Genomic DNA, 11496 nt, shown 5'->3' with positions numbered 1-11496 from the left:
TTGTATCTATTAATGCAAACTCAAAACCTGGCTGAAAGCATTAGAAGTTCTACAGATACTGTCATCATTTGGCCTTATACCAGACAGGGGAGAAAAAAGACTTAAAGAATGTATTAAAGGCTGGTGGGGATAAAGCATCTGTCTGGGTGAGATGGGCAGATTTGGACTAAGAGTTTTCAGAAGTTGTATCAGAATGTAAACAATAAGAAATGGATGCATTATCAAGCTGTTTTTTTTTGTTTGTGTGTGTGTGTGTGGGGGGGGGGTTGTATTGCTGACCTGCCAAATGCTCAAGATTTTACAGCAAAAGCTATACCATATGAGTGRGCAGAGAATCTAAATAGCTGTGGTTATGGTTTGTGGCTATGAGGCTATAGATGTTATCATCTTTCTGTTGCTTGTTTTTCCTAGCTTTTTTGCTACATTGCCAAGACAGAACTTAAGCAATTAGTGCTGTCAAGAGAATGAAGGTAGATATAGTGATTTTAATATTAACCTGTTGGTGATAGCTGTAGACTTGAGAACTGTTAAGCGTGAAACTCAATGATGAGCATATTAACAGTAGTTGAAGGCATCCTCTAAACTCAGACCGTAGCTGTGCCTTGGTGCTCCTTCCTCTAAGATATTCCTTTTATTTAGGGGAAGTGAAACATTCAGATCTGTTACAGCCTTAAGTTAAACCCTACTGTCAGGGGTGATAACCTAGGGGGGAGAGAGAGTGCTAAGGTCCATTTCACTCAGTCCCTCCAGTCTGTATGGCCCTGTTAGTCAATAACCTTAGTCTTTAAAAGGAGAGCTGCAAAACAAAACTAAAGGAAATTAGCAAACTCCCTAGCATAGTGAACAAACTCAGAAGTAAGAGTTGCATCAGTACAGAACTCTGAATTCGTGTAGGGGAGATTAAATTGAGCTCTTGAATCTGGAAATAAACTGATTTTTTTTTTCATTCAGTTTTAATCAGTACAGATTATTGTCAAACTGAAATACTACTGTTTTTCTCAAGCGCTCTCATTTGAGACTGCCTGTAACCTGTGGGTTAGCTGGCTAACCAGTGTTTTTCATCTAGACCTACTTAAAATTGGAAGGTGAAGTTGACTTCACACATCTCTCTAAAGACCTCAGCATAGGATGAAGCAGTGCTGCTTCAGAGACTTTTAGAACAGACTGATTTAGAAGCACATACTTAGGCTTTCAGTTTCAAATACACTTCAAGCTCCAGCAACTTTCAATGTCTCTTTCCTAAGAGAAATAACTGTTCTTCTATACCATGTTTCTGAGGCAGTAAGTCTGCCTCACAAGGTTATAAAGCTTATACATATAAAAATGCCTGGGGGAAAAGTGTACAAATTTAATCTTGATTTTTACATTTTCTGAACATCCTGAGAGTCCCCAGTGGATCAGATAATAACACCACATGATACTTCTTTAAGATCTTAAAGGGTCTGAATCCTAATCATACAGTGTAGCTGAGTCTCAATGCTGTAATACATATCATTGGAGTCTCCCAATTTTATCTGCAACTCTTCCACCTAACTTTCCTTGATGTGTACTAGTGACAATGAACATGACTGAGGAGCAGATTTCTAGGAAGCAGTTTCATGGTCTAAACTTGCGTTTTATTGGCAAGGTTCTTCAGCTGCAGACTGATACTTTTGTCTTGGGAGGTCAAATATATTGTATATAAAGCTTATAAACAAGACATAATCTGTCACCAAACCCCCCCAGATTTTTCAAGGGTAAGCTCCTCTACTTGTTGCTGGCCTACATTCTTATACGGCTCTTCCTTACTTGCTATAAAACACTTTTCAATGTCAATACTGAACAAATTAACTTTCTGGATACTTTCAAAGACTATGGTTTATCAATTAGTAGAGACTTTCAGGTTTAGCTGTTCTGGACAAAAGCTACTCAGACTGAGCCGTTTTAGTGAATGTCTGGTGCTAGTTTAACCTGGGTTATACTTTTTTCTGGTCTCTAATCTTCTCTGAATGTTTGGAATATTGGGGAGGAGGCATGTTTCATAAACTGGACTGTACAGACACTGTTGTAATGCACTAACACTGCTTACAATGCAGTAAGCTTTAGAGCTCTCAGGCTGTGCTAGGTAATCAGATAAATTTCTGAAGTGATCTTGTATTAGACTACTTCAGTGTATTCCTGTGTTAGGTACTTGTACAATTGTAAGTGCTATTTTAATAAACTTTCACAAGGGGGCAGAGTAGAATCTGCTGTAGGAAACATAATTGTCTTGACTCTCATCAACTAAAAATGATCCAAGTCAGATTCCTTCAGTGTTATGACACCAGCTGCTGCATCCATGCTATCCACCTGTATCATATACCATCTCTCGTGCTGTGTGGCTCTTCAGTCACTGCCCCAACAAGTCCTAGAGAAAGCTACAGTCTCCCTCAACTGTCCCTCCTGCGTGGAGGAGGGCTGGGGAGCAGAGGAGAAGAGGTCTGTAAACATGACCTGTACACCAGCACTGCTAATGTTTGCTTAATTGTTCATAGCTAAAACAGTCTCATTGTGTTGTTAGCCCCAAAATTTCTTAGCTGTTAGCACAAGATAATGATGTCATGTAGATAAGCAAGCTCTTTGTAGCTTACAAGCATAGTAAAGGAGATATGGCTTAAAGTTGTCAAGCTTTCCTTGCAGTGTGTTGAGGTGTGGTGAAATAAGACCAAGAAAGCTGAAAAGTATTGTGTGTCCCGAGCTTTCTGAGTCTTTAAGCATGCAAGCCAATTCATTATTACTGTTACTATAATAGTAATGTTATTACAGGAATACTCAGGACTAACGGTAATACCCAGTTACTACAGTAATACGCAAGCTAACTCTTCTTTTTCCCTCTTTCCTTATCAGAGGACAGAGTTGGGCTTTTTCTGGTGTATCTGAGAAGTTTAGCTTTAACTCTTTGTTGTACCTCACTACTGCATGTTCCAGTAGCTTAGCTGAAAGTTTCTCTGGATTTCATCACTCTGGTTATTCATTGAAGAGTTATCTGGCAGGTTATCCTGTACAATTCTGTAACATACAGTTAATGTAAACAGATTAACATTTAGCATTATATTATTCTCTGTATGTGAAGACTTTCACTTTCTTTTTTTTTTCTTCTTCCTTTAGATTGACCCGAAAGACTACACGTTTTCTGGACTTAAAGGTGAAACCGTGGGTCGACTGCCTGGAAAAGTAGCAGGGCAACAATTTGTCATTCAGGATTGTGAGAACTGTAGTGTCTACATATTTGATCATTCTGCTACAATCACTATTGATGACTGTATAAACTGCCAAATCTTTCTAGGACCAATAAAAGGCAGTGTTTTCTTCCGTGACTGCAAAGATTGTAAATGCATAGTGGCCTGCCAACAGTTTCGTACTCGGGACTGCAGAAGGCTGGAGGTATTCTTGTGTTGTGCCACCCAACCCGTTATTGAGTCCTCMACGGGTATGAAATTTGGCTGTTTCCAGTACTATTATCCTGAGCTTGCTTTACAATTCAAAGATGCTGGACTGAGCATCTTCAATAACACATGGAGCAACATTCATGACTTTACCCCTCTGTCAGGAGAAAATAACTGGGGGCTTTTGCCTGAGAATGCTGTAGTTCAAGACTATGTTCCTCTGCCGAGCTCTGAAGAGCTGAAAGCTGTCAGAGTTTCTACAGATGCTATGAGGAGCATAATACCAATAACTCGAGGGCGGAGACAGAGAAGCAGTGATGAATCGTGTTTGGTAGTGTTTTTTGCTGGTGACTACACAACTGCAAATGCCAGAAAGTTAATTGATGAGGTAAGTGACCTTCTGTGTTCAGCTTTTTGGATTTCTAATCAAACTTTCCTCTGGATAACCTTGGTGCTTACTGTAGTGAAAATGCTGAGGTTCTACACGTCTACTAACTACACTAATCGACTATGTTTTTTTTAAGCTTAAAACAAGGTAAGAGAATGGAGCTCATTTGATAAAACGGTAGTTTTAAAGCTGACATCTTGTGATTGGCACATATTTCCTTTGACATTTTCGGTGTATTTTTCCAGCATAGCACACCAAAGTTATACTGAAGAAAACATGTTTTTGATCAATAAACTCAAATGATCAGCAATGCTTGTAAATGGGGTATAGCCATTTTACTCATTAGCTTATTGACACCAAAGTCACAGCTAGCAAGGCAGTCTGGCCTGAAAGGTTTACTAATATTAGCAGAGACTGGGAGACTTTCAAGAATAATAGGCTAAATTGTGCCCCCATTGCCACCCAATGCTGGAATTTTTTTCTGGAAGAGGCAGCATGTTGAATATTTGACACAGCTGGCCAGTTGTCTTTGATTACTGAAGATAGCTGGTGGATCTCCCAAGCTTGGCTGAATTTGGGCTTTACTGAGGCTAAAATCCAGCAGAGACTGCTCTCGACACTGTGGAGAGATGAGAGCTGACCAATAACTAAGAGCTGTAGCTTCTGAGAGAAGTATCTGTAGAAGCTGCTGACCCCAGTGTTGTATTATCAATGGAACAGCTGATGGAGCTCCTTCCCTTGGATTTTTAACAACTTCTTGCAGAGAGAGGAAGAAAAAAAAAAGAAAGAAAAGAAAACCCTTTAGTTGTCCCCCCTCCATTAGTGTGTGGGTTTTTTTTGTTTTTTTTTTAATGGAGCTGAGTTACTAACAACTATTCGAGTGAAGGGAGACAACTGTACTTATGGGGCTTTTGTTGGTTTTTTTTTTTTTTTTTTTTTTTTCTGAAGAAGGAATAGCTACAGTAAAGAGGATATTAGTTGTAGTCTCCTGTGCTCATTGCTCTTTAAGGAGTTTGGATTAAGAAGACTCTAAAGGACTAGTTAGTGAAGTGCTATGGAAATTTTTCTCGCTCTATAATGAATGCTTTGGAAGTACAGATGTAGTTCTTCCTTTTCCATGTGCTTTTAGTTTCCTGCTAGATTTGAAGTAAAGCTGTGTGTTTGAAAAACTGTAACTTTTTTTTTTCAAAATAGAAAACATCAGCCATGGATAGATGAGTTTGAGCTAATGCTTGACTGAACTATTGCAGACTAATGAGAACTAACTGCTTGACTCCAGATGCTGAATGCTTTTAACTCCCATTAGCTTCAGCCTGTGAAGGATTGTGGATAAAAATGCAACCCTGGGCTATAATATAAAAGAAAGAAATATTCACATTTACTAATCTAAGTGCAGTAGGGCAGAGGAGAAAATCTGGATGAATGGAATGAAAATAAACAAAAATGTGGAAAAGCAAATGGTGGGTTTTTTTCTTTCCTTTTTTTTTTTTTTTTTTTTAAAGGTGGTCCCTTAGCTCTATGTTTTAATGTGTATGGGCAAAATGGGTATATTCCAGTATAAACTGGATACTCAAGCTGTCTGCCTTAGAAACATTTTTAACATTAATTCTTTATCTATTAACAGATGACTGGCAAAGGCTTTCAGTTGGTACAGACAAAAGAAGTCTCAATGAAAGCGGAGGATGCTCAGAGAGTTTTCCAGCAGCGTGCATCAGAATTCATTCCACTGCTTGAAAAAGGCAAGTTGATGTATTCATTTCTTTCCTTTATCCACTGAGAGCTAGATGCCTGTATCAAGGAGAGTTCTTCAGATGAAAGGAAAGTGAGGGAGAAATACATGTTTTAAGGACATAGTGTAAAGCCAGTTAAGATCGATCTTGGAAGCTTCAGTCAGGCCTTGACTGAAGTGGGCTCCTGAAAGCTTCAGAAATGAGCTAATCTGTGTGTACTTTGTGGCTCTTCCCCCCACCTTTAGTGGCCCAACTGCACAGCTTGGGAGCTGTGGCACATGCAGATCTGTCTGGCTAGTCAAAAGGAGCTCATGCTTTTAGAACTGAAATTTTTCTAGCTTATCACCATTGCTGATGAACTACCTAGATGTTCAGTACTTCTGTATACTTACTTTAGCAAGTTAAAGAAGATGTGAATAATGCAGGCAAACGTTAAGTTCCTATTTATAATTGGTGTACTGTCAATATACTTCAAAAGCTTTTTCTTCAGTATGATTGGAATTGGTTTTTGTCTGGTCCTGTAGAAGTACTGACATCTTACCATCTGTTATATGCTAAAGCTTAGTATGCGCTCCCGAACTTAGTAGTAACATGCCATTTTTTTCATAATAACATAAAAAGGTTTATGATATTCATTGCAAGAGCAGGACAAAAGTTATTGTACTTATCAGATGACAGGCTAGTTTGAGGGCTATTTTGCACTCATGTAGGAGGAAATAACAACATGTTCAGAGTGAAACCAGAGAAAGGGGATCTGGAAATAACGGATGCAAACAGGTCTAAAAGCCAGGCTGTTTGCTGTCTTGGGACTGCGGCAAAAATGCTTGAATGACTCAGTCCTACTCCAGATGTCTGTGAAATGGCTCACTATTTGAACAGTATATTCTGACTCACTTCCATGATGCCCTCCACTCTCTAGCATTTTTGTGCCTTTGCTGTCTTTCAAAAGTAAAACTGGAAACCTGCCAGAGCCTCTGCAAAAACGAGCATGGAATTGCAAATATTTTCTTTTCAGATAACTACTGTACTTCAAAGCTGTGGTTAAGTGTTTTTAAATTTTATCCTGCATTATGGCTGCTCAGGCAAAAAACATGAAATCCATCCTGCAAACTTCATAATTGCCTAAGGGATGAGAGAAATCCAACATTTTAAAAATCAAGCTTAAAAGTAGTATTGATTCTAAATGAAACTATCTTTTAGGCCCTGTAGTTGCTTTGGAATTCAATGGAGATGGTGCTGTGGAAGGATGTCAAAGCATTGTAACTGATGTTTTCAGTGGAACCAAGGTAAGTTGCTGTATTGCATCGGCAGAAAATGTTACAGAACATCTAGCATACTTCATGTTCAAGCTGTAGTTTTGATGTATTGAATACTCTTTTAAATTTCTGAATAGCAAATCTTTTTTTTTTTTTTTTTTTTTTTTTTTTTTTTTTACACAAAACTCATGTTTACTTGTAGGAGATTGAAGAATTTCCCTAGAAAGTTGAGAGAATATTAAATCCCCATATCTGTTGAAGAATAAAAATTCCCACTGAAAACTGCTACCCTTCATGATAGGGAAAAGCAAGTTGTATAATTACAGTAGGACAAACTCTGCAAGTCTTATACTAAGGTCTCCTTTGTGATGTTCTAGTCTGTTAAAAGCCTGACAAAAATATGATTTGATTTTAACTTTTTTCAAGATTTACTTTTGCTATGAAGGATATTGCAGTATGCCTTCAAAGATATATTGCTTTTCTCTTCTGTAAGCTTTTTTACTGTAGCTTCCTCATACCACACCTCCTCTTTGCTTGCTGTCCCATTTCTTTGAATGGCAATGGATCTGAGAAAGTGTCTTGAAACAACTAGAGCACTCCAAAGAAGCCGCATTCCTGATACAGGAGAGTGATTAAACCCTTGGCTTTCAGGGAGCTGTTCAAATAGGCTAGCATATATTTGGGACATACAGTGAAGAGCTACTCACTATCTTTCCATTCCTCTCAAAAAAATGAATTACTCCAGGAGTTAGCTCATCCAGTTTCTGGAAACAGTTCTCTTGTAAGAAGTTATCTCAAATACAGCTAACACTTGCTTTTTCTTATTCGCTATTGCATCAGCAAACCCCTGTTGTGTAACAGGCCTTAATTTGGATCTCTGAGTCTGGAGAATACTAGAACTACAACTTGGAGAGTCTTGTGATGTTATTGATTCTTTCTTATGACCCAAAAGTCATCACTGCAAGTCTTAACATAAAAATGGCCTCTTTAAGCAGGAGCCTACAGTGTCTTTTTTTAGTGAGGTTAGCATATTTTTTCATGCTAAACAAAGCTGATATTCGCTGATTATTCTCCTAGATCTGAATTTCTCTATTCAAATGCTGAACTTCTATTAATTATTAGAACAAGTAGAATTTTATACTTTCGCTAAAAGGAGTGGCATGTGTTGTCAGAACACTGAATACTCTAGAAGTAATTTAGAGAGTAACAAACTTCAGACTTACTGCTACTGGAAGTTTCAGGAATGCTCTGTAAAATGTTTTCACCTCATTGCCTGTCCTTATCCTGTTTGAGAGTTGTTACAGTGTTTGAAAAGAATCATGAGTATCCCTGATCAAGAAACGACAAAAGCTCTTAAGAAAACACCTATCCTGTAAGATTTTGCGGGATATTAATCTGATTTTGAGCGGGTCATTACATTTGCCTTTGAAACCACTGTTAAAAGTGATTAACTTGATCAGTTAATAAGCTTGTTTTAACCACTCTATATACTGTAGTAGAGGTGGAAAAGTTCTTCAGCAATAATACAGTAACAGCTTTTGGAGCTGCTTGGTAAAAACAGTGTGTTTAAAAGGAGACTTCTAGACTTCACACTTGAGTGAACTTCCTATTTCTGCAGACTAGATAGATCTGCACTCTTTACCTCTGATACTCTTTCTGGTGTGATCTTCTGCAGTTCTCGTGTGTGTGTGTGTGTCTTTTTTGTACTGTTTCTCTGCCTCATCATTTATGCATAAAGTCCTCTGCAAAATGAAAATTGTGATATACTAGGAGGGAAGGCTAGTGAAAGAAGGTACTGAACTGTTATGACTATGGTACAAATCATTATCACATCAAATTACTGCCAAAATACTTAGTAGATGTTCTCAAGTTTCTTCAAACAGAAGTCTTCCAAGCCTCCAAACAACGGTCTGGGAAACTCTTTGCTTTGGGTTAAAATAATCTTTTATTTTGAAATCAAAAATTTGCTGAATGACAGGATATTCATCTTAAAACATGGTTTAAATGAAGCAATTGAAGCAACTGTCCCAATTTACATCTATATGGTATTCTGAACTAAACCAGAAAAGTAATAATCGCATGGGCATGATTATCTGGAATAACTCACTTATGCAGTTCCAATGCATTTTGGAATAGTTCAGTTTGCTGCACAAACACTGATGTGCTAAGAAAGTGAAAATATCTTAATTTCCCCCAAGATGCAGAACTCAAAGTTAAGTTTTGATTGAGGACAGCACTTGCATGTTGAGATTGTTAACAGTGAGACTGATGGACAGCCTTAACAATGCTGACTGGTACAATGAACTATTTGGGCAGTGTATAAGGCATCTGTAGCTAATTTGCTAAAAGCTTTTGAAGATGATTTTCTAGCACTTAAAACTTTCACATACATTGATCAATTCTGCAAAACACAAATGCAATCAATGTTATTTTAGAAAAAGGGCATCTGAAGAACAAACAACTGTAAACTTTTGGGAAAGTAGTGCAAGAGAATCTTTCTTACAAGCTTTGTGTTTCTGTTAAAAGAAAGTTTCATGGTAGCTTAAAGTGGTATGTATGTGTGGTGGTTTATTTCTTTTTTTCTGGACAGAGTTTGACTTTACCAAGCAAAATAGATCAAACTGGGCAGTAGCTGAAGCTGTGTCCTCTAAATAGTCCAGCCTAAATCTTTTAATTCGATCAGCGGAAGGCGAGGTTACCGCAGCCAGCATGTTTGCTAGGACAAATCACCATAACACAGGGTGCCTCAGGGCTCAGAATTCCAGAACTGGTCTAAAACATGACAGAAATTAAGAGTTGTGCCTCTCAGGAAACACGTGAAAGTAAAAAGAATCATTACTGACTCTGAATATACTACTTGAACTTGTTTAAGAGTAATACATAACTGTTTCCTTGTTTAATAAAATAGGTTTTTGTATCGGAGAGCAAGGCATCAGCGTCTCAAGATGTAGACAATTTCTACAACTTTGCTGACATGCAGATGGGAATGTGAAGTCTAACATGTTCACGTATGGTTTGTCCCAGCACTTGGATGTCACTTGACTTGAATATTGCAGTAGTATGAGAAAAGTTTTCTCATTTGGGTTTTTGTATTGCTTCTATATCCCTCTTATAAAAGCTATTGGTGACTTTAATACCATATTACACAAACTACAGTAAATGGTATAGCTCCCCATATATGTTGTTTGATACTTACATTTCAACTCCAGAAACTGTGGAGGCTTTTTTTTATTCTAACTTGTCTTTACAGTGATTTCTTTCTCTCATTGACACTTGAGCGTTTCTTACCAATATCTAATGGTAAGTCATATTTGAAAAGTGCAAGGCTGGTCCACATTTGATGCATTAGTAATTGTAAACTTCTCAGACACGCTGTATAGAAAGTGCATTTATGTGAAACTTACTGTTCAAAACTTTCCCACATGCAAATTAGTCTTCATTGGGGGCCAGGGAGGAAGCTGTAGTCAATGACTTTTTCTGAAAGCTTAGTCTGAAATGATTTTTATAGCGTGCTTTCAGGAGCAGTGCATGACTTACCCTCTTATAAAATGTACATTTGGTTTATTCTGCTTCAACATCTTTATTCAATGAAGTCGTTTGCAGCAGCATTTAGGCTGAGGGTTGTTATAACAGCCTTCTGAGAAGCGAACTCTTCCTAGGCTCTCGTATTCCAAGGTGAATTTTGAGCTTGAGTGCTCTGCAGAAGATGCTGTAAGGTTCCATTCAGGTCTGGTCTGGTATTATAGATGCCTCTGGTATTTCCGAGTAATGTATGGGATATACATGAGGTTCCCTTGGACTCGAGAGTGATGAGACACCAGCAACATCCTTGTTTGTTGCAAGGGACATACAGCAACCTGGCATCAGAGAAGGGCTCTGGCTTTAAAAAAGCTTTCCTTTGCTGTCCCCAAGGAGAAGGGTTCTACACTCAGTAGTAGTACTGAAAATTTGGCTGTAAAGTATTACACTGTGCTGTAAAACTAATTTTGGATTAATTCCAAAAAACAGACTAAGGAAATGCTACTAGCGTTTTAGGGGATGCATTTGAATAGTGATCAGTAAGGATGCTTATTGCTATACAGTGCATACTGGTATGCATATCTATCTATATAGATATGAAATATATGACTTCTTTGAGCACATTAGATCCTCAGTGATTTTCTGCTGGAACTTAAACTTTATGTCTGGGTTTACATGCCCTCTGTAATACTTGAACAGGTTGTGTGTTCAGAGGTACCACATTTCTTAATTAAAATGGTGGCTTGCCAATTTATGTAGCCTTTACAATTCATTGAACACACTTGGGCTGTGTTGAGTTGCTAAAGCAATAATTTCCTCATTAGGGTCATCTATCCAAAGGTAAGATCTTTTGCATCTTAACTGAAAGTGAGTCTCTTGACTCATTGGTTTTGCTGCTCTAGAACTCCAAGGGTGGGTGGCTGAAAATGCCTCTCTCTCTCTTTTTTTTTTTTAAGGATTTACCACATGAAAGAATCTCTCTTCCTCTGAAATTCATAATTCTGTCATGCCCCAGAGATGTTCTGAGTTGTCATTTTGTTTCCACCAGGCAAATGCATGCCCTTAAACTATGTATTAAAAACATGTCCTTAGGACCTCATACTAAAATTTTGCATAGATTAAATAAGAAAGAGTATCTCCTGAAGTCAGTAAACATTTAGCATGCCAAAGGTCAGAAAAATGTCACTTGCATGAAATGT

General features: G+C 37.9%; 1 protein-coding gene across 1 annotated transcript; it reads left to right on the top strand.

The window, feature by feature from the left end:
* Positions 1 to 432: 432 nt before the first annotated feature.
* Positions 433 to 11244, top strand: RP2 (RP2, ARL3 GTPase activating protein). The gene is made up of 5 exons (XM_026070295.1): positions 433 to 470; positions 3127 to 3792; positions 5417 to 5531; positions 6723 to 6808; positions 9687 to 11244. The coding sequence occupies exons 1-5, from the start codon at positions 465 to 467 to the stop codon at positions 9768 to 9770; spliced, it is 957 nt and encodes a 318-aa protein (XP_025926080.1). The 5' UTR covers positions 433 to 464; the 3' UTR covers positions 9771 to 11244.
* The last annotated feature ends 252 nt before the right edge of the window (positions 11245 to 11496 follow it).

Source organism: Apteryx rowi, unplaced genomic scaffold, assembly GCF_003343035.1.
Source record: "Apteryx rowi isolate R43461 unplaced genomic scaffold, aptRow1 scaffold_308, whole genome shotgun sequence".
NCBI lineage: Eukaryota > Metazoa > Chordata > Aves > Apterygiformes > Apterygidae > Apteryx > Apteryx rowi.
Note: the sequence above shows the minus strand (reverse complement) of the source record. Positions and strands in the feature narration are given on the sequence as shown.